The following is a 27,921-nucleotide window of genomic DNA, read 5'->3' on the forward strand; positions in this document are numbered from 1 at the left end:
ATGTGTATTGTCCTTACAGCTACATAATGTGTGATCTAATAGTATGGATAAATGGAAAGGTTGGAATCACAAGGGGCAAAATCAATAAACCAGTAACAACATGCTGTATAGGGAGATGGCTTGCTGTGATGACGAGAAAAGTAAAAAAGAAACTTCACTTTTTGTACTTGAGAGAAGACAATGCAACTGCATTGTATAAATAGATATATTTATTTTTCCAGTTTTATCTTTCCTGTTTCCATTAAAAGCACTCATTATACAGTTCACCTGGAGGCAAAACTCCAGCATTGCTACTCACCTTCAGAAAATCTTATCAGTGTTAGTACCACATGTTTGTAAAAGGACACATATTTGGTCCAGTGTGATAAGGGAAGCCTCTTTTTTATCTTATTGCACAGAATCATGTGCCACAAGCGCTGGAGGCCGCATAAGGAGAAAGATAAGACAGATAAATTTACCATGACACCAAGATCTGAATCAGGGTGTACTGTGAAATGCTGGTCTTTAGTTCTTGTTTGTTTGAAAGAATGGTATTATACATGCATAGTTCAGGTATAACATAAGCACTACTGTTATAGCTTATTCTGAGTTTGACAAGGGCCAAATTGTGATTTTAGATAACAGGCACAGAGGATATTCAAAACAATCACTTTGAGACATCCACAAGTGGCTCTGTCAAAAGTGGCATGAGGAGGATAATTATTGTTAGAATAGAAAAGAATAGAAAGTCTTTATTGTCATTATACAGTAAAAATGAAATTCAGAAGACAGGTGTTTTAGTGTACACTTCACAGCATGTGGGCCTGTCCAAACCTCAGTTGTCCCATGAAGAGCCTGTGGATGATAACAGTCTTTAATGGAATTCAAAGGTGCACTACACAAGTTGTTATTGACTTGAATTTTCAACAGCATTGCATTAAAGTATCTTGATGAAGACAAGCAGATAATAGCTACAGATCAAATTATAGGTCAGATCTACAGAGAAGCAAGCCCAACATTCCAGGTAAAGCAATAGCATCCATGTCTCCAGGTGAAAGCACCAGATAATGTATATGGTGCACCTTTATGGAACATTTTTAAACTATTAACGCACAAGTCATATCATGTTATCAGCCACCTAGACCAGGAGAGAAAAAGTAGGAACACATTTGAATTCAGAGGGAAAAAAGATGAGAAAGCAGGGTAATTAATCTACAGATAATAGTGATGGTTCACAGCTAGGTCGCTTTCAGTATAAGAGCACCATAACAACTGCCCTTGACAAGCTCTACATCCAAGAAAGTACTAGAGATGTATGCCTCAATGATAGCCATCATAGAAGCAGCAATGAATCAATCAAACATGTTTGAGTCATTCTCACCAACAGAATTCTGTAAGCCAGTAAGTGTCTTTCCAAGCACTTTAACTATATGCAATGAACTGTTCATTCATCTTCATGGAGGGATAACAGAAACACTTATCACAAAATGACTTTGAACATGGAACAGTTTGCATAAATCACGCTGTTGAATAAAAATATATTTAAAAATAAATTCAGAACACAAGTTTGTTGCTATGCCTCAATCAGTCCTTATCTTTAGATACACAGAAAGTGCCAAAAGCTTTTAGCCTTTCTACCTTTGGAACATCAAAGAGTTTGGAAACCAGAATACTTTAGTTTCTATAAAAATAGACTTTGCCCTCAACTCTGAGAGACCCATTTTAGAGGCATTAATGCTTGTTGCTGAAGTAAAAGACAGACAGCACTCTACAAAAATCTAATGAAAAACTGGACAGTTTTGCTTTGATGCCATTTAGTGTCCTTAGTATGAATATAAAGATTTTAATATTTTATAGAAAACTAACATGCAATTAAATATTATCAGATGGCCTAACATTATCCTCTGAACACTTCACTACCTGTGTGGCATTGACACAAATCGCTCAGACCAAAGATTATGTAATCAAGAGCACACAAAACCTGAAAATCCATCACCAAGTTACTATGAAAGGTGGCAGGACTTGATCGTCCTAAAACACTGTTCTGGCTAAATGTTGACAGACAATAGAAGCATGTGTACTGATAGAAAGCTGGTAGCATAAAATGCTGACTGAGATGGAACAATGTTGGATACCTGAGGCTGAGGCTGGAAAGCAGTTTAATCAATCTTGGATATCATGAATAAAACTGCTGCAATGCAAGTCTGACTAAGCATTTGTGTTGTTCTGCCTTTCTCCAAATATTTTAAATGGTCATGCTACTACAACATGGAGTAAACTGTAACAGTAAATTCATCATGATTTGATTGATCATAAAGTTCAGTGAGACATTTGAAGCAACTTCCACATCAACCAAATACATCCACTTAAGGATTGTAGGATGTGGACTGTAGGACGTCATTTTCAATCATGATTTGAATTCAAAAATTGTAATCGAGCAATCAAAATCCCTCATTTTGGGGGTGAACAGAATTAACTCTGGGGTCTGGTTTAGAATAAAGATATTGTTGTTGTATCAAAAGGAAATAACAAAACAAAACAAGCAGCTGGTGTAAATCAAAAATCTGTCTGACAAACTTCCTCCAAAAATTATCAGAAGCCCAGAGCTTGCTACACAGTGCAAAGCACATACATTTTCATATATGTGTCTATTAAATATACAGGCAAATAATAAATATACTAATCCAATTTGTTTTTGTTACACAGCAGTTGGAGTCCTTGATTTGCCACAAATTTTTATTATAATTTACTAAAATATTACTTTTGTATTGTATTATAAAAACTTTTACAGCATGGTTGCCTTGAATCATATATTAATAATAATTTTAAAAATCTGTTCAGCAAAAAATGTGTTGCTTTTTAAAAAAATTTTAAACATTAAATGTGGCAGAGAATGCGTGTATATTTTTTTACTTGCAGGGCCCACAACCAAAGTACAAAATATTTTCAATGCAAAAGCTAAGAAATTTATATTTAAAATGTTTTTTTTAGTTTTTTTTATATAAAACATGGCAATGCATGAGGCAGTGGAGTAGGTGAAGGATGGTCAGTGAATCTCTGTTGGGAGCACAGCTGCCCCATGGCAGGACATATTGTATCACTGCTCTCCAAATACATTTTATCTTCAAGTGGGACATTTAATGATTAAGGTAGTGTTTATCCCTTCAGCTGATACAAGTTATCAACAGTCTGGATTGGCAATTTGAATACAGTTACAAAAGCATAACAGTTAATTCTGCAACTGTAAATTAACTGTTAGAATAAAATGAATCTCAAGAACCATAACTTCACCTACATCTTATGCCTAGCGAGCATCTGACCTAAATGACCTGAAGGTAGCACGTATTTGTGAATGGAAAGAGAATGTTGTGTCCCCATGTTATGTCTTATTTTCTTTTCTACCCAGAAGAAACTCAAAGATGTGTGTTGAGACAGCCACCTTAGCCTAACTTTGTGCAGCAGGTTGGAGTGGAATTAGATCTAACATTACTTTGTTTTCTCAGATACTGCAGTGTACTACATCTGTTTGTGCCAACGGGCCCATGGGAGCTCCTGCTGGCCAACGCTACCACAGTTTGAAACAAGCAAGAAGCGAGAGGCTCTCCCTTAGGCCAAAGAAAATGGATATTGATCTGGAGCCATGACTAAATGGATTAAATTACAGAGTAGTGTTGGTAGCAGGAGGAAAAAGACGGAGAGGACAGAAGAGACTTTGGGGTAGACAAAAGAGAGGAAAAGGGGAGACACAGATTTCCAAAGAGTCCACATAAATCTTTGCTTCACAGAGCTCTTTAGCATTTGTGTTTCTTTTAGTCAATATCCCACCCAGCGGCCCCCATGCAATCATCCTCTTCATACCATATTTCTAAGCACCATCCTGGTCTCCATTCACTTGTGAGCCAATTGACTACAGCAAATTGTCAGTCAGGGATTATTGTGTTCCTCATTCAGCCCAGGCTGGGGAAACGCCAAATGCAGGATGGGGAAGAAATTGCACCATCATGAATGTATGTAAAATTGTCTTTACCGAACAACACCAAAAATAGATGCAACTTATACACAACGTACCCAACATATCCCCATTTCTATTTAGGGAAACTATTTGACAACAATATAAAACCTTCTTTTAATGTTACACTTAATTCATTGATCATTAAGTTTTCTCCAATATCTTTAGCTGTATCTTGTGAACTTGAAGAGTATATCTACAAAGAAAATTCACAGTGAGAAGGTTCCAAATGAGTGACCTCCTAAACTCCTTGTAAATAATTCCCAGTGGTAACGGTTAAAAAAGACCACAAATCACTTCAGGGAAGCTTTGAGTGTAAGCTGTCAGTCCGGCCATCCCACATGAGGATAACATTGTATTTATTAGCCAGTTTAAAATGACTACTCAGGCCTCCAACTTAATCTCCCTAATACTTTGTGTAGGAGAAATTATCAGGCAGGACACTGGCTCATCTATTTATTTTTTTTCTAAGTAAGCTGTAGAGCGTCAGCCTACACAGAATCTTCTGACTAAAACATTAATATTAAAGACAGTTTTCGTCATCTAAGAAAAATAGAATAGTAGAAGGTGAGTCACATTAAGTACCAATGGGAGACTAACTATTGAGGTCACTTCTGTCAGTATTTATCAAACCTTGAATCATAAGGAATTTAATTGTATGTTCTGTTAACGATTTAAATGTACTAGAGCACTGGTCCTCTGTGTAAGCTTCATTGTAATACTTCCCATGATCCCCAACTCCTAAGCCCTAATCATAAACACTTTCCCACTCCACTACACTCCCTTCAGGGCAATGCTCCACTTCATGGTGAGATTGAATATTCATAAAGACTGTTCAGATTTCAGATGGCACATGGGCCTCCGACTATGCTCAACATATGCATAAAATGTGCATTAACATGGTTTTATTCTGGTCTCACTCATGTGGAGAGTAGATATTTACAGAGCATTTAATGGAAGCTGTCAAATTGTTTGGCCACGAACCTCTGATTTTACAATAGAAGAAAAATGTCTTTTCCTTCCAGCTTGTAAATTTAATGTCCGCCATAGTGTAGCCTAGACATTTTTAATTCATGACCTAGAAATTTGATAAACCAGAAATGTTATTTAGGAGAATTTTGACAATTCATAGCACATGAAATCATTATGTACATGTGGGTTTCTAATTACACAGCAAAACATACAACTCTCTAGCACCATCTACTGAGCACCTTTATAGCTATACGGTCAAGATGAGCGAAAGTTCATTCTTCTAATCATTGCAGAAACAAATGCCAACTGGGATAATGAACCATGCTACAGATCTTTATGTAACAGCTGCAAATGATTAATCATGCTTCATTGAATAGACTAATGAGGATTGGTCAAAGTTATAAGAAAACAAATCCCCACTGCAACATCTGTTTTAGTGTAGAAGTTGCCGTCTCAGGAATAAAGAGCAGCAGTTTGCAAGGTCAGGAGTCTGTCACATTCACACCTTGGGCTCTGAAAATTCATCAACGCCACTTAGTAAAATCTCAGGTGGCAAAGTTCATATTTTAGAACATTTAGCATCCACAAAAATATGTCTGACCTCAAGGTAAGGTAGATATAAATTCTGAACATAAGAAAAAAAATTATGGATGGATTTTCTGAATGGATACAGAGAATTGTAAAACTAAACTAGAACGTGTCCACATTGAAAAAAAAAGTACTTTCAGATGTATTTTTTACAGTTAAACTTGGTAGTTATCAGTGCTTTTCCTTTGTATTGTATATGTTTTAGTATTACATGAACAGTATCTCCAGTATCAGCACACTCGCATGAACTTATTTTTCTGCAGCCATACAATAAAAAATACACCTTTGACACAAGCTTTATAAGTACTATTAGGCTAAATAAATTATTATTGGCAGAGCATAAGTCATGCCCAAAAGAAATCTCAATGTGTTAGAACAACTGAACTACATGTTATTATTGGGCTGAACAATAATACAATTTAAGCCTTACTGCACATACAAAAGAAAAACTCCTACATAATGATGTATCTACGAAAGATGGGTTTTGAAATTGTGGTTTTATTCCACAATGTAACAAATTACAACACATTTTTTAAAAAGAAAAAAAAAAAGAAATATTTTGAATGCAAGAGTCAAGAAGCTGACAGTGGAAAACAAAAGACTCCAGTCTGGTCTACATCAAGGTGTGGTTTTGTTTTGTAGGAACACATTTCTACATAAATTGACAATGCAGAAGCAGTTGCAGAAACAAACTTTTGGGTTTTTTAAAAATGAAAAATGTCTAAAATGCAAGAACCACATGTCCTCAAGTAAGTCTATTGGTGGAAACACAGACGACTTGCAGTCTTATCTGTCGGGACGCATCATGCCAGGCCTCACTGGCATCATCATAGGCCGAGGATGACGCATCATGTGTGGTGGCCCTGGCATCATCTGCATGGGCCCTCCCATTGGCGGCCTCATGCCTGCAGAGGAACAAGAGGGGTTACACAAGTGGTTTTACAGAACAAAGCCACCACAGATGCAGACTGGCATTTCAAGTATTAAAAATAGCATGTGAGAATAAGTGAGAATACCAATAGCACTTTTGCCTTCTTGTTTGTAAGGCAAAAAGTTAAAATTCTGTAACATGTACAAAATTGTATTTGGCATTTTTCTGTGAATGAGTAAGGTGGAATCCTCTTATTATCCCTCCATTCAAAATCAGTGAATTTTACATGTTACAAAATTGAAACTGTTTTTTTTTTCTTTTTTCCATTTTTTAAAAAGCTTTACTGGCACAAGAATTTCCTTTGAGATTAATGAAGTGATCATTCTGGACCATTGTTCCAGGAAAAATTCCAATCCTTTTGTCTTTCCAAGTAAATTATTCAAATATTTACCCAATACAAAATATACATTTTCTTACCAGGTCCACCAGGCATCATCCCATGTGGAGGAGGCCCCATCATAGGCATCATTGGAGGACCTCCCATTGGCGGAGTTGGCAACATGCCAGGACGAGGAGGACCACCTAGTTGAATAAAATCAACAATCAAAATGTTTATTTGTTCAGGAGGGAAGGAGGTCAGGCAGTTGTTCAAACTACATAAAATTTCTTCCATTCTGAAATTGTGCACTCTGATCATTATTCAGTCGCTTCATATCAAAGAGTGTCTTTTATCTAAATACTTATGGAAGGTGGAATCATTTAAGATTACAAACAAATTACTAACCCGGTGGAGGTCCGCCAGGGAAAGGTGAGGGAGGAATCTTCCCTTGTTGAAATGCAGCCGCTAGAAACAGAATGAAATGCTGATGAGCACTGTGATATTAAAATAAAAAAAAAAAGCTTTCAAAGATTAGACATGACACATAGCCACTAGGGGCTATCTTTGTGGAACCAATATTTATGGTCTATAATGCAGCTATTATCATCAGTAAATTCTTACTTGTTTTATCAATTAGACTCTGTGCTTGCTCCTCCATCCACTTCTGGTAATAGTCCTTCACATTTTCCTTGTGTTTTCGCCCACTACAGTGAGTTTTCCTTACTGAGGGCTGGAATATAAGCAACAACACAGGTATGAATATAAGCAGTATAAGAAATTGTGCAAGACCAGTGGTTAGACTTTAGTAACTTAAACTTAGTTACTCAAGTAACTTAAACTCACAGAGTCATGCGTTAGATAGGTGTCACAGTAGTCACAGTAAAACCTGCGGAACAAAAAAAGTAATCAGGAGACTATAAGCGAGAGTGAGGTCACTACAATACAAGTTATAATCAGATATAGTTTAGCTAAATCGTTTAAAACTAACAATGCCCCAATGAGAAGCTCACCTGGTATGTTTGTCATGAATGTTTTGACAAAGGATTAGCCAGTTCAGCCTCGGTAGTGCCAGGGGTGGAAAAGGACCCCCAATTCTAACTTGAAACCCCCCACTTCCTTTAATCATAATACAATAATTTAAATTTCTGATGCATTTGATGATTGCGTACAGACCCCGGTGTTTCTACATCTCGAATATCTAACGATAAGTAATTGTGGTAGCAGCATACATAGCATGGCTATACAAAGCACCCAATGTAAACTACAAAGCACCCAAATTAAATCACAAAACAGAGTGTCCGAAGCAGTTATATTCAAACACAAGAAAGTTCGTGTATAACCTAGCACTTTAACCAGAAAGTAAACACTATAATATACGAAAACCGGATTACTTACTTGGGCATGTTTGAATTCCACTGCCGTCCGTGTGAGCGATTCCGGTGTCTCCAAAAAAAGCGTCCCTCAAGTTATAGGATCTGTTGAACTTCAGTTCCGCTCTGAGAGAAAAAAGCAGTCTCTAGTCTAGATCTTACCATGGTAGATCCGTGGATTGTACATGGATCTTTTTTTGTTTGTCTTGTTGAATTTATAGATCACATTTTTAAATAGGGTGACAGATAAATGACAAATTGCAGACTATTACTGTCCGTATAGTTTAATTAAAATAGAAATGTTCAAACGTTTGAATTATGACAAATAATGACATTACGTTGTCGCAAAATGAACAGACTTGTAGTTTTTAAGTAACCAATTGCTTGATAAACGTTGACTAAAATAAACCAATGAAGCTGCGACTGCAAATAGCAACAGCTGACGTCGTTTGCCTGTAGTGATTGGATGTTGTAACGTCAAACAGCGTCCCCTTGCTTGTGCCATGCGCACTGGCGCTTGTTGTTGTGGAGGTGGATGTTGTTATGGCTGTGATGGCTGAAACAGGCCCCGGAGTAAACTGAAAGGTCCCCGGTCAGATTGTCTCCATTACGGGGCAACGTCGCTCATGGACGGCACGGACATGGATGTGGATGCAGAGCTGATGCAGAAGTTCAGCTGCATGGGCACCACTGACAAGGACGTCCTGATCACGGAGTTTCAGAGGCTGCTGGGCTTCCAGCTCAACCCCGCCGGATGCGCCTTCTTCCTGGACATGACCAACTGGTGAGTGCGGGACAGGCCTGTGGTCCTGAGTGTACAGGCGCTAGGCATAAGAAGAATGCTTAAAGTGTCTGATTTAAATAAGGTGATCTCAAGATAGCTGTGTTGCTAAATGCCAGGTTAGAACCCTTTCTTGTTTCGAACGTTTCTGCACGCCAAGGGGCACTTAGAGACTTCAATTCAGACAGGTATTTAACATTCACAAAGTGAAACTTAAAGTTTCTTTGTTCTATTTTTTGGGATTTACCTGGAAGAGGAACAGCTAACTAACAACTAGAATCGCGGTCTGACATGGGAACTAGCCTGCTAATTTAAGCATTTAGTAGTGAGCAAAGATTATTTGTGCAGTGTTACATAATAGTCTCTAGCACCAGTTAAACCCCAAACCGTGCTCGTTGAGAAAAATACAATTATTTACATACATCTGCTGACGCAGCCCATCCATGTAGTAATACATTGCGGAATTCTTTACAATTCACAGGCTTCACATTTTACATTGGTTATGTAGATATTTTAACAACTATTCTTGTTTTTGTTGTTGTAGTTTTTTAGGTTTTTTTTACCAATGGGGAAGGCAAGCGTATTCAGTCTGCCCCAAGGCAACGGTGGCTATAATAAATAGACATTGCCTGAAAATCGAATAGTGAATACAAACAAATGATATTAAGATATTACTAATGGAGTAATTACTGTCTGATTAAAAAAGGATGATGATTATGATGAAGTTTTAACATGAAACCGTATCATAAATAATGTATGTGTTAACCTTTTATTATCTGTTTTGACAGGAATCTACAGGCTGCCATTGGTGCATACTATGACTTTGAAAGTCCCAACATAATTACTCCATCCATGTCCTTTGTTGAAGATGTGACAATTGGAGAGGGAGAGTCAGTTCCACCAGATACACCCTTCACAAAGACGTGGAGGATACAAAACCCAGGCAAGCATCATGTTAAGCAATTAAGGGTCTCATTTGTCAAGGATTTGCTTATGTGCTAAATGGCTAAACACACTAAAAGTGGAGCAAAAACCTAAAGCAATTTCTTACAGTTTATGTGGTGCAATTTTGCTCCTATCAGTGAATGAATATGCAAAACGGAGCATTTTTTTACCAACATGTGTAAAATCTGTGGCAGAGGATAAAAATGATAATGAAGCTGGTTAGTTTTTAAATGCTTTAAAATTACCCACAAAGACAGACATATAATCTGACATTTTTAAAAGAGCACTACAAAAAAGCACTCTTTACCTGTGTCACTTTGACTCTGACTCACACAAGTCTTCCCCTGAACTGTAGCGTTCAGGGGATGCAGCTGTCCATCAGACTGAGCTTTCATGAGTTTGTCCCACATCCTAAAATAAAAACTTTGGGGTCCAGTCCAGTCATCCTGGATCAGGCCCAATGTGTTTCCCTGTTTCTGCACCTCTCAGATGCCACAGGCATGCGTGTATGTCCATGATCTAACATTCTGCGTTTAAGTCCAAAGTATCTCAAAATGTGTTCAGTAAGAAGAAATGTGGATTTGCACAACACAAAATTTCAGTTCAGTAGCCCACAGGAGCAGGGGCACACACAATTTTGTACTCACTGAATGCTCTCATTTAACATTTCAGATCTCAGTTTATACTCGCAGTTTAGCACATGAATTGGTAACTGAGCCCCATAGTCTTTAAACTGAAATGAGGGCTTGCGATGTTTAAAAGTTTGTTTTTATTTGTAGGTGCTGAGTCTTGGCCTCCTGGAGTCAGCCTTAAGTACATTGGTGGGGATCAATTTGGGCATGTTAACACAGTTATGGTCAAGTCTTTAGACCCCCAAGAAGTTACAGATGTAAGTGTCCAAATGAGGAGTCCTACAGCCCCTGGGATGTACCAAGGCCAGTGGAGAATGTGTACAGGAACAGGATTATTTTATGGTGGTAAGTCACAAACCTCTTTCATTGTTATTACATTTGAATGTAGTCAGCTTAAAACAATATATTGAAAAAGTATTTCAAATGTTGGAAGGCTTGCACAATTATTATCTTTGTCTGTTAATTATTGTCTTAAACATTGATTGTTGATTTGTGGTGTTTGTAACTTTGCATTAACAACAGAAAGTGCACCTCAAATCTGCTATTTTAAAATGTATTTGTTCCTGCATGTTTTCACAGATATCATTTGGGTAATACTCACTGTAGAAATTGGTGGTCTCCTTGGTGTGACTCAGCAGCTATCGTCCTTTGAGACTGAATTCAACACCCAACCCCAGCGCAGGGTTCAAGGAGACTTCAACCCTTTTGCTTCACCACAAAAGAATAAGCATGATGCCACTGACAGCAGTTTCACGGACCCTGGAGGAGCCTGGGAACATACAGAAGATCAAAATGGACTGTCTCATAATGCTTTAAATAGGACGTCAAATGGTCTTCAAACCAATCTTTCTGTGATGACATTTGGACAGGTGTGTCATTTCTGTGTGATTTCCCATCAAATATTTTTCCTTCATCAAACTTGCAATTTTGTAATATTTTGCCAAACATGTTAAATGTTTTTCTTTATTGTTGTATGTTTACAGGGCATTCATGGACCCTATCCGTTTGGACAGAGCTAGAAACACAAGGACCTCCCCTTCAACCATGTAAAAAGCATTGCATCCTGTGAGTCCTCACACACAGGAGTGAAGAGGGAGGAATAGTTGTTTTCTATTAACTCTCGCCAGTCCTCTCCCTAAGCCATGGCCCTTTCCACAGAAACACAAACTTGTGAGGTGTTGGATTACGTCTGCTTCAGTGTCAATTCAACATCCCACCTGGATTTGCATGTGTGAATGCTCCATTAAAGCCCTTTACAAACATTCACAGGCACATGGAGCCCAGCCGGCTTATTTGAGGAGCGCCTTGTTAACCCCCTCTCCATTTTATCAACCTGTTGGTCTGTGGCCACCCAAGCGTTCAAAATCCTGTGTGTTTCACATTGATTGGTGTAGTCAAGTTACTTTTTGGATCAAAAACGCGTATCAGTGATTACGCTAATTTTAAGGGGTGAAGGACTTGACTCATTTATTTGTTTGGTTTGAGTTGTTCACAGACTCACTAATTATTCATCAAACTCCTCATTCAACCCTTCCTTCTGTGACAGACTTGCTCCTCTCTTGTTCAAATGCAAACTAGTCACTTACTCCTGACTTTTTACATGTTTTGCAGAAGGCAGGAGAAAAGAATGAGATGAGCCAAGGGTGCTGCTTTACAACATAAATATAAAAACATGACTGTGCATAGAATGCTAAACCACTAAACACAAAATCATTTGGTCTCACAAGGAAACTAAAACGTATTTAACTTTTAAGGCCTTAAACTTGATTTGATCTATTGGTTTTAAATAAACAGCCTTAAGGATGTGATCAGGGACTGAGCTAGTGTTTCCCCCAGTATGTATTACTGAAGTGTGCGGTACTGTCGACAAATAGAAAATCAGGTCTTGACTCATTAAATAAAAACAGATGATTATGTGTGTTGTCTCCTTTGAAGGGGAACTGCAGAAATACAATACACTCGACTGACTAGAGTAGCTATGCTTAAAAATGAACTATTGTAATGGTAGCTCACTGGCTTGTCTCCATGGAGAAGTTACTGCTTTGGCTGGAATGTTCCACATGACAGCATTACATTTAATCTTGCATTAATTGAGGTATGTAAATTGCATTTAAAAAAAAAAAGTTTTCTCAGTATGATCATGCTTGTCTTCATACTGTGGGATTTATAAGACAATAACATGTCCATGGAGATAAGCAGGTAGCTTACCCTCCTCCAGAAAAGTCTGAGACGGACTGTTGTAAGTGCATTGTAACATGACAATATTCCTGATTTTGGAGTTTGATGTCTGTAGCATCTGAGTCCCTGTAAACTAGATCATCTGTGAAGAGTTGTATCATTTTTTAAAAACTTGTATAAAATGATGTGTGTTTCTTGGGAAAGGGATGACAATTTTGTTTTGAAGCTTTATGACCCACGTACCTCTGAAAGTATTGTTGAGGGATTCTTCATAGGTTACTTACTACATTGCCCTAGTGTCTGTGCACTGCATACAAGTTGCCCAATGACAGCCAGCAGGTGGTGCTAAAATGTCCCACACAAACTTTACTTGACATCATGCTGACTACTTTGTAAAATAAGATTTCTGTCAGTTTGAGGTTGGATGAGTAGCACTGATGTTCTGTTACTGCTATTTGCACAATGCAGGTGAGTTGAGTTTTGGCTGATGGTGGATTGTAATACCAGCATCTTGAAAGGCTGAATGTGTATTGGCTCTGTTCAAAAGTCTATTTTTGCAGCGTAAATGTTTTGTTTTTTTATTATTCTTATTATTATGAACACTTGCTGTTTGCAGATCCCAGGGTGGTTGCTTTTCCAATTCCACAGTTGGATTTCATTGGGTTTTAAGATGAAAATAAAATGTCAGCATTCTAACATTTTGTAATATTTTTTTTACTTTTAAGTTCACAATATTAGCAACTTTTACATCTGGATATAATTGCGTTCTCTATGTTGTCTTTAAAGTATTATTCATATCTTCCATATTTTTATTAGGCAGCTCATTGTGTTTTGTGCATACTGCTCTGCAGCGCCTCTTCATTCATGTCAGGTGTTTTTAATAATCTTTTTTTTCTTGACACAAGTGAGTTTGCTGGTTTGAGTGAGACTGTAAGAGCCACCTGAGGTGAAAATATAAGCAATGCTGGGTACATTATGTGGGTTGAATGTTTGTGATGTTACAAATAAACTGAAATTGTCAGTGTGCTGACTGTTTTACGATAACACATTTATCTAGAGAGAAAGAGTTCCCTGTACTTGTGTATGATGAATTATTTGTATGATTAACTTAAGAATGAAAAAAAAAATGTTTGAATGGTTTTGGTAATGTTCAACTACTTACATGCCTTTGATACCCTAGTATTTAGTTTAGATAAATGCCACTAAAACCATTTTTCACCACTGAGAAATATGACAACAAATAGTTGTGTTGGTTTAGTGATGGATGTACTTTTTTTTTCCAAAGAAATACATCCAGACCTGTCTGACTACTATCTATACTATAAGACTCAGATTAAATAAACAACCATACATTTATCTGCTTCCCATTCTAAATCTAGTGATTGACAGGCTTAGAGCGGACACCTCCAAATGCTATTGTTTCCCTTTGCTGAATTACTTTGAATCACTTTGTGAATGAATTGTGCTCTACAAATAAAATTTCTGTAAAAATATGGATGCAATGACCACGTACATAAACAGTGCGGTGGACACATATGGGTGCCTCTGCTGACATGTCAGGGCAGAAGAAATATTGACTTTGCCCCATGGATATCTGTCATCTCCCTCCATATGAATCAATAGTATTATGTTATGTTTTTAAACTGCCATTAGTACATATATATGCAGTATTACCAGTACATAGTAATATAATAAAGATTTGGCTAACAATGAGACATTTTGTATTGAGAGTAAATATTTCTAAACTGGTAGCCAAAACATTTCTAAAAGAACAGGTTTAGAAATAAATAAATAAATGGGTGCTTGAGGCAATGTTAATTTAGCAATCTCTCTCTGAATTTATCAGTCTAGATTGTCATGATGTCTAATGCATGCGAATGATACAGTGGTACTTGAGTTTTTTAGACAGAATGCTGACATATTGTGTCATTATAGCATGTGTTTTATTCTTAATCAAATGTTCTAATCACAGTATTGTCTGATCATGTAAATCATGGTGTATGTAATCCATCAGGTACATTCATAATCTTAGTCACTATCAATGTAACAGTAAATCTGAAAATAACCATTTCTGTTTTAACTTTAAAGTAGCAAAACATTAAATTTGCATAAGTTTGCCTGGAGGGTAGTCTGCCAAAGTGTTGAATTGATAATGCTTATATTGTAACTGAAATCTGTTGAACCACCCCAACATTACAACATTGCATAATATTATCAGTAAAGGAATTATTTATCTTTTAACAGCATAAATGTCACTGGCCCTGAATATTTATATTTCAAGTGATTACTATTGATACAGACTTATGGCTGCTAGCAAAGGGAACTGATGCTGCTATATAACTACTTTGATATTTTAACATGAAGAACATGGTCTAGCTTTTTTAATACTGCAGTTTTCTGTCAAAAAATTGTTAACAAAGAACAACTGTTTAAAAACTATTGGGTTCCCCCAGGTGAAGAGAGCTGAGACTGGTCAAGTCAAGTTATGCTGTGTAAACTAACATCATCTCCTTCCTAAAATTTGCATTCAAGACCCCGTGTGACTGTTATTGAATTAGGTTGAACACAATGCAACCACAAATGATCACCTTTGCATGTGTTTAGTTGACATGTTACCAATAAGTAAAGTAGAGAAAATTCTCTCTCTCTCTCTCTCTCTCTCTCTCTCTCTCTCTCTCTCTCTCTCTCTCTCTCTATAAATGATTCATTAGGCTATAAACCAAATACACATGCTAACAACACATTAACTTGGCACAGAGCCCAAATGTGTGAAGAAAAGAGTCCCATCCAAAACTGTTATGATTCTAATAAGGAAGTAAGTAATTGAATGATGCCTCAGTATGCTCTGTACAGTTATGCACTGTTGATAATATATCTTATCATCAAGTTTCCCAGTAGCAGTTTTATGTAAGTAGCCTGACTTCCCATCAGGCTTATAATAATGACTTCATCAAGTCACACTATTCACTGAACATATGCTTTAAGGTGGTTCTGTTTACCAAGTGAACTGTATCACTATCACTCACAGGTTTGATCAATTGAAACTTTGTATTCCGTCTTTAAGTTACGGTCTGTCAGTCATAATAAAGCCACTAAAGAGCAAAGACGAGATAATGTGCAAGAGACTATGTAAATTTTTTGGTTTGGTTAAGAAGTAAAACCAAAAGCTCAAATATAAATAAAAAATGTTTTAATTGATGCTCAGAACAGGCAGTTAATGAAGTAAGTATAAAATAATGTGTTGTATTTTTTAAATTAAAGCTTGCTGTCTTTGATTTCAAGGGAGTTTAATTATATATTGTATAGCTTAATTTGCATGCAAGAAAGGCACAAAACAACACTAATATATATATCTATAATGCATGCTTTTTTTCTTTTTCTGTTGCAGCCAAGCTTACACTTACTTATGGTTTAAAAAGGTGTGTCTGTACATAGATGTGTCAGTTATTCTTGCACACCTTTAACAATTGTTTTTGGATAACCACTCCAAACTTATTCAACAAAAACAGAAATATGATTTCTCAAATTAAAAAAAAAACATGAATCAATTTGTGGGTTGCCTGGGATCCAGAATACGCATCTTTATGAAGATTTGATATCCATGATGGATGCCATGCCATACAGATGGATAATCCATCTGTACAAAAATAAAATACTGACAGATATCATTCTGGCAAATTTGTAAGCCCAGTCTAGAATTAAAAGCAAGTCTAGAAAGGAAAGATTAGCATTAGATCAGCAGATAAGCATTAAAGTGATTTCATTGTTAGCAATACTAAACCACCAGTAAAACGCACACAATCAGTAAATATAGAAATTGTGTTAGCAGAATCCCTGCATTTTAACAGACTAATCATTTACTGTGGAAAACAATGTTTGAATCTTATAGAGTAGCATAGAATCATAGATACTCATGAGTAAGAATAAGTAGGCTCTCATTACCAAAGTAGATCGCCTTTAGTCCAACGTTCCCTCATCCAGTGATGTAATTAAATTAGTTAGTCAAACCCCTTTTCGTCATTTTAGATGACAAATATTAGTGTTAGCTTATTTGCTAGCATCAACCATGATGGACCTATTAAGGCATCTGTATCTGTTAGCATATTTGGGCAAGTCAGCATCGAATTACAAATTTACAGAATAAAATGAAATACATCTTGACAATTTAGCAAAAGATACAAGATTCATACCCGCTCTTCTTATCTTTGTGCGGGAATTGGTGGAAGTTTTTGATTTGTTCTGAATATTCTAGTTTGATGACTAAGTATTTTATGCCCATGATGTATGCTTAACTTTCTGCCAAACTTTACCCGTCCCATCTTTTCTTATAGATTACAATAGGTTGCTCAGTCAAGCTGGTTGTCCAAGGAGGGAGCAACAACATCGTCATGCCTGATGTGCATAAGTAAACACTAGAGCCCTATAAATACAAATTGCAGTGGATGGATTGTTGTGAAATTCCTTCACCCTGCCACAGTGCTGATGCTGCTGCTGCTGCTGCCTTGAACACACTTCCAGCAGGTGCTTTCATTTGGAGATCAGTTTGCAGTTGTGCTTTAGGCTGTGTGCATAGGCTGTTGGATTCTGCTCCAGGGAGTCTGGGAGGGCCCTATTCCTAGCACTTACAGACAGACATAAGCACAAGAGCATTTTGTTTTGGAAAGGAAATATTTTCATCTTGACACCAGAGCATACCCTCAGTGGTAAGAGTCACTTTTTTCATGTCAATGTCTATGTCATTGTACTGTGGGTAATTGCATGGGGATTTAAACATTTTTCTAAAATACATTTAGATATGTATTATTGCTGAAAATGGCCTAAATTGTGATTGTGTGTTTTTCCAAACCTAAGATGTTGTTACATTTTGCTAACCCTAACATTTTGAATAGTTAACATTTAACCCATTTTATTTCTCTGTCACCAAATTTAACAATTACTGTTTTTGTGCTCTAATTTTGCACAATAACAGCCAAAAATCACGAATGTGCCTGATGTAGGGTAGGCCTATTAAAAAGAAAAGAAAAAAAAAAAACTTTCTTAAGCCAGCCTACATTGTTTTTTGTAAATTGGCTGCATGATATTATTATTATTATTATTAGTAGTAGTAGTAGTAGTAGTAGTAGTAGTAGTAGTAGTAGTAGTATTATTAGTATTATTATTAGCCTATCTTTAGATATTCACTTTTTGAAATTATTGCAAAATTTTAATTTCAAAATGTAATGTTTTTTTTGTTTTGTTTTTTAGGCATGCACATGACTATCGTCTAATGACTTATACGGGCAGCATAATGACTTCCCAATAATAGTGCACATAATATTAACTTCTCTTGCTCAGTATTAACTTGTGTTTCACATTGAATGAAATCATTTTCCTTTATTAACTGATTGTGGTGATTGCAATGTATCCATTTGCTTGAGTTATACTTGATCTAAAACCATCTCTTATGAAATAATACGATCCTGGTGCAAAAAAAAGATTCGCTTTCCAGTTGTTCACCAGGCTGACTCTGGTGTGCAAATGGTGCAGCTCTAATACCGCTAAAATGAATATCATCGTCTTGACCAAACTCATTTAGAGATCAGTCACTTCCCTAATCCTTCTGTGTGGGGGAGGTGTGTTTTTGTATGTTTCTTATGCTCCTCTTCCTTTTGGAAAAGGGTGATATGGCTAAATTTGCCTTACTAATGGGCTTAGTGCAAGCTGTTACAGAGTGGAGTTGACACACTGCAGCTCAGCCGGTATACACTGCCTTTTCATCTGACTCCTGGTGTAGGCAAAGAATGTGTGGTCCACAGTCATGAGAAACTTGGAGATAAAAGTGCACTGGGGGACCAGAAAGACCAGAAATGAGATCTTTGTAAGAAGCAAGTCAGACAACTCATTTAAACTTGTTGAATACTGTGATGACAAAATTAATGCAAGATACTGTACTGTTTATCACTTTTTCTACTGAAGGCAATAACTTTAATGTTTTATCTTTAGTTGCTCATTTTGAACATGTGTTTTGTGAGTCTAAAATCACTTTTACTGTCTGTTGCTGATAACCCAGTGTTATCCAGCCATGTGCCTTTCTATATGCCATCTGCGGCAGGTACACATATTGCCAGTTTGCCCTGAGATTACAACACTTGTTGCACTCCCATAAATGTCCATAAAGCAGCACTTACCATGGATATCTCCTTGACATTTAAACACAGATCATTCTACATTATCTAACTTGAATTTGATTAAAAAGCCCCCAGCTGACTGTGAAGACAGAAAGTTGCGGCCTCACTACCTTGAAAGAGCATGCAGGTGGCCGAGCTGGTTCAGGCTTTCAATACAAGTCACCTTCTCCAGAGAGTTAAGCTATTCTGGGGAAATTACCCTTAAATAAGAGATTGGAGCAGATCCATTTTGCCTTTAAACTCTTGGTGTGCTATAACTTTTTTAAGGGTCTAAGTATCTCTTTTAGGCTTTGGGATTCTAGAGGAGAAGCAAGCTGCACTCACTCAGTTTTAAGCATTGCTGTTAAAGCTTCACACCCAAACATGGAACAACTAACTTAAAAGAACAACTTGACACAAAATTTGTTCTTGTCTTTTTTAGGTGGCAGCTTTGTCAAATTCTGTCAGAAGTTTATCATATGACTCACTGTATTGACCCCAAATGGCATTAACAGACGACTCCCTTACTCAATTGGATCATACCAGATTCCCTGGATGGGATGTGGACAAGACCAAAGCCAATATGAACAGTGTGGAGCATACCAATGTCCCCAGTCTGTACCTGTCCTGCTTTGACGTGCTACTCACACAGGACACTCACTGTGACAAAGTGTCAGAAGCATCTCCGACCTCAGCAGCACCCATGACTCTGCTGGAGCTGAGAGACGAGCCTGAACAGTGTCCTATCATTGACAGCCAGGAGCAGGGATTGTCCCCCTGTGGCGTAGAGGAGCAGGAAGCAGAGCGCTCACTGGAGCAGGTGCAAAGCATGGTGGTGGGTGAGGTGCTCAAAGACATCGAAATAGCCTGCAAACTTCTCAACATTCCACCAGGTATCTTTCACAAAATCAGATCTTTTATTTTATATATGTTTTCTTATTATTATTTCATTAAGATACAAATATGGGAGGAGTAGCCAAAAATAGGTTTAATGTGGTCAAGCACAAGCAATTGAATTAATCTAGATTAGAGTATTAAGAAATATAACTGTTCTCCTCAGTCTTGTTCTACTGACGACAGCCATATTTGTCATCACCAGGATCTGTGTAATCCTGACCTTTGCATGTCTTGTGCTGCTCTATAACAGTGATGGCTCTGCCAATAGATGTGTACACAATTCTTAAGGGTGAGGTCCCCATTGCTGCTAAAGTCAACAGAGAAAGTAATTGGCATTGTGCACCTCTCTATGTCATAAACGCATGCACACCCAGGGCGCGTCTTCTGATAATTATCATGTACGCATAGGTTGCTTTTCAAACACCATATAGTCTTAATTATTCTAATAACCCCAATCCTATAATGCAGCTGGAAGAACTCTCATGGTTTATTTTTTCTTTCCCTATCAGACCCCTTTGAGTGGAATTCCAGTCATGTTCAGAAGTGGCTGTTGTGGACGGAGCATCTCTACAGGTTGCCTCATGCCGGGAAAGTTTTTCAGGAGCTGTCAGGGAAAGACCTCTGCAGCATGACTGAAGAGGAATTTCGACAGCGATCCCCCCACTGTGGAGACACACTACATGCTCACTTGGATATCTGGAAGTCAGGTATGAAACACCTGCATTATGATTAACCTTTACATTTCGACACAGTAATAATATTGCCATATTTATATTTATATTGTAATTATCTATTTTGCAGCTGCTTGGATGAAAGAAAGATGCACGGTGGAAGATACCAAAGGTGTGTATTTCTAGTTTTTTTGTTTAAGTAGATGAAATAATTTTGAAATGGTACCAGTAACATACATGCTGAAAAGGTTTTTGCATTGAGGAAAAAAAATGTATAAACAAATCATTTATGTGAGTGTGTAAATTTTTATTAAGAAATAATTTGTCTTTTTCAGATTTTGTGAAACTACCAAATAATATTAGTTATTATAATCTCACATGTGTAACTTAAAATCTCTTCACACTATTATTCTTTCTGTAACATGACATTAGTGAAATGTAACTGTGCTACTTCTCTATTACAGTGACTGCCGGGCTGTGGTCTGAGGCAGATTCTTCAAGACAGCCAATTCATCTTTGGCAGTTTCTTAAGGAACTTCTTCTAAAACCTCACAACTATGGATGCTGTATCCTCTGGTTAAATAAAGAAAAAGGTACCATAACCCAATCTGTATAATATGTTTTTCATGTCAAAATGCTGTTTTAATGCCACATAATGTAATTACCTTACACCAGGTATTTTCAAAATAGAAGACTCTGCTCACGTGGCCAGACTCTGGGGCCTCCGGAAGAACAGACCAGCCATGAACTATGACAAACTGAGCCGCTCTATTCGCCAGTACTACAAGAAGGGCATCATCCGCAAACCAGATGTGTCCCAGAGACTGGTGTACCAGTTTGTCCACCCAGTGTGAGGGACAAGGTACAACACGAAAGACTATGAGGGAAGAGTGGGATCAAGAGTGCACTGACCAACCTAAATGTACAACAAAATATACTACTAAACATTTCAAATAGACCAAAGATGAAGTACCACTGACTTATACCGGGTTGTACCTGTGTTCAAATATTTTGTAATGCTTTGGCTGAATATGTTTTTAATCATAGTTGTGATAGATGCATTTCCACACTAATCAATTAAAACATTGTGGAAAAGTGAATAATGTACTTCAATGTAATATAAATTGTGTATTAAAGATTTAATACACACACATTAAAAAGATACTGTAGATATAATGCATCAAATTAGTCCAACAAAAATATATATCTTAAAATACATTTTACTTATGTGTTGACAATGTACAATGTACAGTTTTCACTTTAAGAACTGAACTACATTAAATTTGTTTTTTACAACTTGTTAATGTGTGTTTGTATTTACAGTCTTAGTAGTGTAGTTGGAACTTTTTGGTTGAATTTTGCTGATACTAAGATGAAGGTGTCAGGACTTTCCTGTGCATGGACAAAACAAGGAAGCTATTTTAGGAGATATATAAACATAACAACACAGATAAAAATACTGCCATTCTGATTCTCTATTTCCTAACCCTTAGTCACAACATCAAGCGAGGTAATTGCCGTGAGATCAGAGCTGCAGGAGCATGGCCCATGGGCATTTGTTTTTGTCTCTGTATTATATCTCAACCATGATATTTGTGTGCTTAAGAACCAGTTTTTCTTACCATAGAACTGGGGCGATGATTATTAGATTGCTTCCTTTTTCGGTTTGGTCCTCATTGGTAAAAACACTCAGCTATCTCCCATCAACCACTGCAAAGCTGGGCACTTTCCTAATAAATGTTGCTTTTTTTTCATTCAACCATGCTGTATGTAATTTTATAATACACTGTGAATGTTTTTACTTGTTTGTACTGAGGTGTGCCTCAGTACAAACAAGTTCCATTATATATTCTCTGTACTTTAATTTTATATTGAATGTGCATCTGCCTGTTATCTTTGATGAGGTACATGTGTGAACATATGATTTCGGTACACAGTCCATTCATATTTCTAATCTGCTTTTGTCATTTTTATTATTTCTTTCTTTCTTACGTGTAAAGTTTAAAATCGATTTAGCATAATCTGTCAGATATCAACCTCAAAATATAGACATGTAGTCCTGGAATTACAGAAATATTGATGAGAGATTAGATATAGAGAGATTAAATATATTATACATCTTTTTGGATTTGCGATTATACTTGAAATTTAACATACTGAGTATGGAATTAATACTGGTAAATGTGACTCTCTAAGCAGCTTCTGTGTTCTGTGAGAGGTAACTGTTGTACCTCACGACTTCCTTCAAAACTGCTGTTTGGATTAACATCCATATCGCAAGTAAGCCTGCTATTAAAATTTATGACTAATCTTCTCTCAGTCTTTTGCATAAAGAACATTTTGTTTTAATTTTTTTTTTTTCTGGTGGCTATGCTGTAAGACATCTGAAATTATAATTATGCCAGAACTGTCACAATCATTCAAGTGTAATCTTTGGCAGTTATATTATGTATGACACAGTCAGTGAATTGAGCAGATGTATTTGTTTTGTTTTTTTGACGTGTGCAACTTGAAGAAATGAACCTAACACCGCCCTCTATTGGTAGATCTTCCTAAGTAATGTTAATGGGCAATTACTGCTTTCTACTTTTTCACAGTACAAAATAATTCGATTTTCAGATGACATTATTTTTTTTATTTTTGCAGATGGACAGGCACTACAGTTTAGAAATGTACAGCACAATGCAAAAAAGAGAAAGCCCTCTTGTGTTCTTAAATGTCATACATGTACAGACAAAAAAAGCGGAGCGTTTTGAGCAGTTTTCAAAGATTTGAAGTCCACGACATGTGTCACATTAGTATCACAGTGAGTAACACAGCCAAACAAGGTACAGTAGCCAATATATTATTTTTTGACAACTTGTCTCTGTTTTGTACCATATGTTGGGTGTTACATTTTTGCTAAGGCATTACTTAAGACATCAACTCTAACTCCAGTTTATGAAAAATAAGTTGTATTGTATAAAAACAAAAAGCAGAGAAAAAAAACTCCCTCCCGGATCCTATAAAAAATGAATGTGCAGTCTCATCAATATTTCAGACACAGATCGTCTTTCTGCTTTTTGTGCAGCGTTTGCTTGAGGTATAGTTTTCACTAACACCTGCGGTTACAAGGAGCAACAGACCAATCTCATTTATCATAGGACTTCTCACTCTTAATATTGCACATTGTTTGAATTGCATTATTGGACTTTCACTGAGGTATAAAGTAAAGACCTCCAGCCCAATATGCAGCTCCATACTGAGAGGATGCAGTGTAAAAACAGCTAATTATTGGAGTACACAGACCACTATGAGTTTTGAAACAGGGTTCAGTACTAAAACTAATATTGACACTAGATACTAACTTATAAAACATTCTTGAATATTTTTGAATAACTTTGATCCTCTTAATAGAAATCAAGATGAGTACTGAGCCTTCCCTTTGCATGAAAATTGATTTTGAAAACATCAGTCTGAAATAGTCATCTTGCCATCACAATATGAGATTTCCTCAAACATGCTTAAATACTTGCTCCTGTACTACCCAGTTTTCTTGCCTCTCAGACATTAACTTGTTGAGCAGTTAACACTAGCTAAGAAATGCCTAGATGAAAATATAATACATTTTATTCACTTCAGCAGTACGTAGTCATACCGTTTAAGGATTGGTCTGTGTCAGTATTTGCTCAGTAATAACAAATGGCTGCCATGCACTGACTGGCTGCAGAAGAAGGCAAGTATGAGAGCTTAACATGCGCATACTCACAGATAAGAGCGGCAAGTTTGATAAAGCCGAGCCACATAATGTAACTAATCGTAAACAGTCCATAGACAAGGCCTACACAAGAGTGTTTACATTTCATAGTGTTAGCACAGTCAGAAGTAATGGTAAGCAAAAATAGGCACATAGTTGTTTACAGGGTGAGGAGGCCAAGGTCATGTAAAAACGTCCATGTTAAGAGAGGCTTTGGAGGTTGGAACATGTAGAGCTGTCTTTTATCTTGCTTAAAAATGCTAAACGAATGGCTTGCTGTGGAGAAAGTGAAATTATTCACAAAAGACAGAAAGTAAGGTTTAATAAAAAGATAGAAAGTAAGGTTTAAGGTTTTAAGGAGGCCGACGAGACAACTGTATATTTCCTATTAAATATGATACCAAAGAAGCTCTTAACGGTGCGCTATGTAACTTTTCTGGTAGAGGGTCTGTCACCTTCATGTTTCTATTGAGATGCTATAGCTTTATTTGTTCCACGCTATGGCTTTAAACTTAACTATCGTCATGGAAAGTTATGTCACCAAGTCATGTCAAGTTACAGGTCACATGAGTTGAGCATTAAAAATACCTCGAATTGAATAAATGCAAGATAAGATAGTTTTAATGTCATACTGAGAAACATTCCAAGCAAATCAGTAGCATCAACATGGAGACAAGTTGATGGCAGATTATCCAAAATTTACGAAGTGCACCTTTAACAGACCTATGTCAATGCACCAGTAGCCAGATAAAGTGGTGTATTTTTTTAATTTGTCTTTTAAATCAATGGTTTCATTTATATTTGTTTAATATTTATCAGCAGTCTGAAGAGACAAAAAAAAGAATCATATTTAACAGAAAAAAACAATTTAGTGGTATCTACCTTTTCATGTTAAAATTAAAATATATTACTATTCTTTGAAAAATGTTACTCTACTAGGTCTAAACATAAAAAAAAATATTCACAAAGAAAGAAGCAGTCAATGGGTAACGACTGTACAGCATATGAACTGTTAAAAAAATGCAAATATATACATGAAGGCAAAATGCATAGCTCTTTCTCGCTATCCAGGCACAATACCATATCCATCAAATGCTAAAACAATACAAGATATGGCATGTGTAAATTCAATACAGCTGCACACAAATTCAATGAGTCTAAGCTGCAGTATTTGAAGATGCTCTCAAATACAAGGTGTTCTTGTGTGAGATGTGAAGACAGCTCACTGTGCTGGACAGGAAGAGGAGGTTCTGCTTTCAAGTCCCTGGCAATGTGCAGTGTCACTGGAGGCTTCAGTCCTTTCTCAAGCAGCATCAGATCAACTCCACATAGTTGGCTGGATAGAGACCCTGCTGGCCGTTGTCTAGGCGACCTTTACACCAACCCTGTTCATCCTCATCCTCCAGCTTTGTTAGCTCATCACCTGTAACAGACAAATGAGCAGGTCAGACACATTAGACTTTGCAGATTAGAAACGTAGAAATAATCACTCTTCAATATCAATCAAGATAGTTGTAAGTGAAGTCAATAACAGATTTTTCTATCAACATGGCCTTCATTAGGTAGAATATGTATGTAGAATATGTATTCATGATCATTTTATCAGCTATATAGACCAGTGTCAGGAAATATTATGATTGACTGGTTAGTTTTAATTAGTTTTAACATCCTGTGTGATATAAAAATGAATAATTTCAAACAAATCTGGGATGCATGTGGCCCTGACCTGCTTTGAAGCTCAGCTCATCCTGCTCTTGGCCTTCATAGTCATACAGTGCTCGGACCCTCACTCCTTTGCCCACATCTTCATCAAACGGGTTTGTTCCTCCGTTTGTGTCGTTACCAGAGTTAGGGGCTGTCTGGTCCTCGTCTGACCACTCAGTGGAGCCTGTGTACGCTTGGTTCTTCTCATAACTACTAACGCTGAAAATTGCACGGTTCAGTTATTATTTTCACACAAAGTTACCATTTTTAATTCTTTGGCATTCAAGAGCATTTGTACAACAATAAAAATAGCAGCATTAAAAGTGAGAGTGACTCACCTTCCCCTGTCTCCTGCCTGAGCATGGTTCACACCATGTGAGATATTTGTTAGAGTGACACCATCGTTTTTCCTTGACTTCTCCTTCTTTGTGATGCTGTGTACCAAGTCTGGGTTGTACTCCTAAAATCAGGAAATTGAATATTAAAGAGCAATATTGAAACTTCAAACACTGAAAATAAGAATAATAAATTCAGCCTCAATTTGTACCTCAAACTGTGGCCAGTTCATATGCATGGCAGGACCATGGTTACTACTAAACCACTTAAGATCTTCTTGTGGGCTTGCTGATGTAATGGTGCGTTCAAGTTCACGATAAACTGTAGAATAACTGAATATATTTACACAAAAGACATGTTAAATCAGTTATGAGCAGATGAAAATCTGATGATAATCTGTAAGTATGTGTACCTTTGGTTCTCTGTGAGGTTGAGATGTCGTTTGACGTCCAGCAGCACTTCCCTAATGAAGGCCAGTCTCTTCTCCTCAAACTGCTGGCACTGCCCAAACACCTGCTCCATATTCTCCATGTACTGAGGCGTACACTTGTTCAGCTCATCTAGGGCTTTCTCATATTTGTCCTTGGCCTAAAATACACATTGTAATGCTTAAAAAACTGGGTGGGAATTACTGCTAAACATTTATTTTTAAGTACAGAAACCTGTTTCAAGCTTTAAGTGAATTATTAACACATTGTAACACATAAGGCTGGTATACATTTAGTAAAGTACATACAGGCTTATTTCAAGCACTTGTAGTATCGACAGGTAGTAGTATAGAATCTTATCTCTTAGACTGTAGCTAATAAACCTATTTTAGTCATCAATAATAATAATAATGCATTGGATTTACGTATATAGTGCCTTTCAAGACACCCAAAGTGCTTTACATTGCATTATTCATTCACACCATACTTAGTGTTCTTCCGTAGCCACAGCTGCCCTGGGGTACTGACAATCTGTGCCACTGGCCCCACTGACTATCAGCACTTACATGCACACAAGCAGATATGGCAGTCAATAAGATAATATCTATATGCTTAATAGCATGTCCTCTGATCTTGTATTAGATGAATCATAAAACTAAAAAAAAAACAAAAACAGATAAAACATGAAGATCGAGGAGCAGTTCGATTAAGCACACAGTGGCATCTATTATGGCATCTATTATGCGCCGATATAACCGAAAATTGGTACTCACTGATATATACTTTAAATAGCTAGAAAATGCATGTTTTAGTCCCCACCTTCTGTGAATCTTGTTTACACTTTTCCACTTTCTCTTGAAGTTTCTTCTGCTGGTCAGCTGTAAAGGCCTCTCCTTTACTGTTGGCCTCTCTTGTGGATGCCAGCTTCTCCTCTTTGCATGCCATGTGGTAGGATTTCTTGGCAGTTTCCAACTAACAAGGCAGAATGAATAGCTTAGCTTGTATGTTATGCCATTTTGCTTGTGTTGCAGATAGCTGCTCATTGACCTACCTCTTTGAGCTTCTTGGCCCAGGGTTTCTGTGCCTTTTTAAAGCCCTCGTCTGCCTCTTTGGTTTCCTTAAATCCTCCCATCATCTGCTTGTGATAGGCGTCTTTTTGCCAGTTTTTCACCTTTTCAAAATCTTCATTGATAAGGTTGTTTTTCACTTCCTGGTGAAGCTCGCTGACCTTCTCTGCCTCTGCCATCACTCCTAACCAGGCACGCTCCACTGTGCCATACTGAGGACCTAAATTAAGAA

General features: G+C 37.1%; 4 protein-coding genes across 4 annotated transcripts; 2 read left to right on the forward strand and 2 right to left on the reverse strand.

Moving 5' to 3' along the window:
• Positions 1-6,026: 6,026 nt before the first annotated feature.
• Positions 6,027-8,489, reverse strand: snrpc (small nuclear ribonucleoprotein polypeptide C). Its single transcript, XM_020940856.2, has 6 exons — positions 8,194-8,489; positions 7,642-7,684; positions 7,420-7,528; positions 7,204-7,263; positions 6,897-7,001; positions 6,027-6,453 (listed from the first exon to the last, which is right to left on the reverse strand). The coding sequence occupies exons 1-6, from the start codon at positions 8,199-8,201 to the stop codon at positions 6,335-6,337; spliced, it is 444 nt and encodes a 147-aa protein (XP_020796515.1). The 5' UTR covers positions 8,202-8,489; the 3' UTR covers positions 6,027-6,334.
• A 171-nt stretch (positions 8,490-8,660) lies between these two features.
• ilrun (inflammation and lipid regulator with UBA-like and NBR1-like domains) lies at positions 8,661-13,728 on the forward strand. The gene is made up of 5 exons (XM_020940353.2): positions 8,661-8,952; positions 9,738-9,892; positions 10,674-10,871; positions 11,106-11,395; positions 11,510-13,728. Exons 1-5 carry the CDS (start codon positions 8,795-8,797, stop codon positions 11,543-11,545), a joined length of 837 nt encoding a protein of 278 aa, XP_020796012.1. The 5' UTR covers positions 8,661-8,794; the 3' UTR covers positions 11,546-13,728.
• A 3,462-nt stretch (positions 13,729-17,190) lies between these two features.
• Positions 17,191-21,682, forward strand: LOC110174823 (SAM pointed domain-containing Ets transcription factor). The gene is made up of 6 exons (XM_020940938.2): positions 17,191-17,407; positions 19,293-19,743; positions 20,257-20,454; positions 20,549-20,590; positions 20,883-21,011; positions 21,094-21,682. Exons 2-6 carry the CDS (start codon positions 19,353-19,355, stop codon positions 21,270-21,272), a joined length of 939 nt encoding a protein of 312 aa, XP_020796597.2. The 5' UTR covers positions 17,191-17,407; positions 19,293-19,352; the 3' UTR covers positions 21,273-21,682.
• A 1,356-nt stretch (positions 21,683-23,038) lies between these two features.
• pacsin1b (protein kinase C and casein kinase substrate in neurons 1b) lies at positions 23,039-27,904 on the reverse strand. Its single transcript, XM_055160867.1, has 7 exons — positions 27,674-27,904; positions 27,442-27,594; positions 26,607-26,782; positions 26,406-26,526; positions 26,197-26,318; positions 25,881-26,077; positions 23,039-25,577 (listed from the first exon to the last, which is right to left on the reverse strand). The coding sequence occupies exons 1-7, from the start codon at positions 27,866-27,868 to the stop codon at positions 25,468-25,470; spliced, it is 1,074 nt and encodes a 357-aa protein (XP_055016842.1). The 5' UTR covers positions 27,869-27,904; the 3' UTR covers positions 23,039-25,467.
• Positions 27,905-27,921: the final 17 nt, after the last annotated feature.

Source organism: Boleophthalmus pectinirostris, unplaced genomic scaffold, assembly GCF_026225935.1.
Source record: "Boleophthalmus pectinirostris isolate CB_2022bp ecotype Guang Dong unplaced genomic scaffold, ASM2622593v1 HiC_scaffold_3, whole genome shotgun sequence".
In the NCBI taxonomy this organism is placed as follows: domain Eukaryota; kingdom Metazoa; phylum Chordata; class Actinopteri; order Gobiiformes; family Gobiidae; genus Boleophthalmus; species Boleophthalmus pectinirostris.

Excerpts from the sequence above, each read along its gene's own strand:
- snrpc (XM_020940856.2), bottom strand. Across the intron at positions 7,002-7,203 it reads CCCTGGCGGACCTCCACCGG|GTGGTCCTCCTCGTCCTGGC; the intron begins GTTAGTAATTTG and ends TTATTCAACTAG. Across the intron at positions 6,454-6,896 it reads GATGATGCCTGGTGGACCTG|GCATGAGGCCGCCAATGGGA; the intron begins GTAAGAAAATGT and ends GTTCCTCTGCAG.
- ilrun (XM_020940353.2), top strand. The coding sequence starts at position 8,795 with ATGGACGGCACGGACATGGATGTGGATGCAGAGCTGATGCAGAAGTTC. Across the intron at positions 9,893-10,673 it reads GTGGAGGATACAAAACCCAG|GTGCTGAGTCTTGGCCTCCT; the intron begins GCAAGCATCATG and ends TTTTATTTGTAG. Across the intron at positions 11,396-11,509 it reads CTGTGATGACATTTGGACAG|GGCATTCATGGACCCTATCC; the intron begins GTGTGTCATTTC and ends GTATGTTTACAG.
- LOC110174823 (XM_020940938.2), top strand. The coding sequence starts at position 19,353 with ATGGCATTAACAGACGACTCCCTTACTCAATTGGATCATACCAGATTC. Across the intron at positions 19,744-20,256 it reads ACTTCTCAACATTCCACCAG|ACCCCTTTGAGTGGAATTCC; the intron begins GTATCTTTCACA and ends TTTCCCTATCAG. Across the intron at positions 21,012-21,093 it reads CTGGTTAAATAAAGAAAAAG|GTATTTTCAAAATAGAAGAC; the intron begins GTACCATAACCC and ends ACCTTACACCAG.
- pacsin1b (XM_055160867.1), bottom strand. The coding sequence starts at position 27,868 with ATGGCAGAGGCAGAGAAGGTCAGCGAGCTTCACCAGGAAGTGAAAAAC. Across the intron at positions 26,319-26,405 it reads TGAACTGGCCACAGTTTGAG|GAGTACAACCCAGACTTGGT; the intron begins GTACAAATTGAG and ends TCCTGATTTTAG. Across the intron at positions 26,078-26,196 it reads CAGGCAGGAGACAGGGGAAG|CGTTAGTAGTTATGAGAAGA; the intron begins GTGAGTCACTCT and ends TGCAATTTTCAG.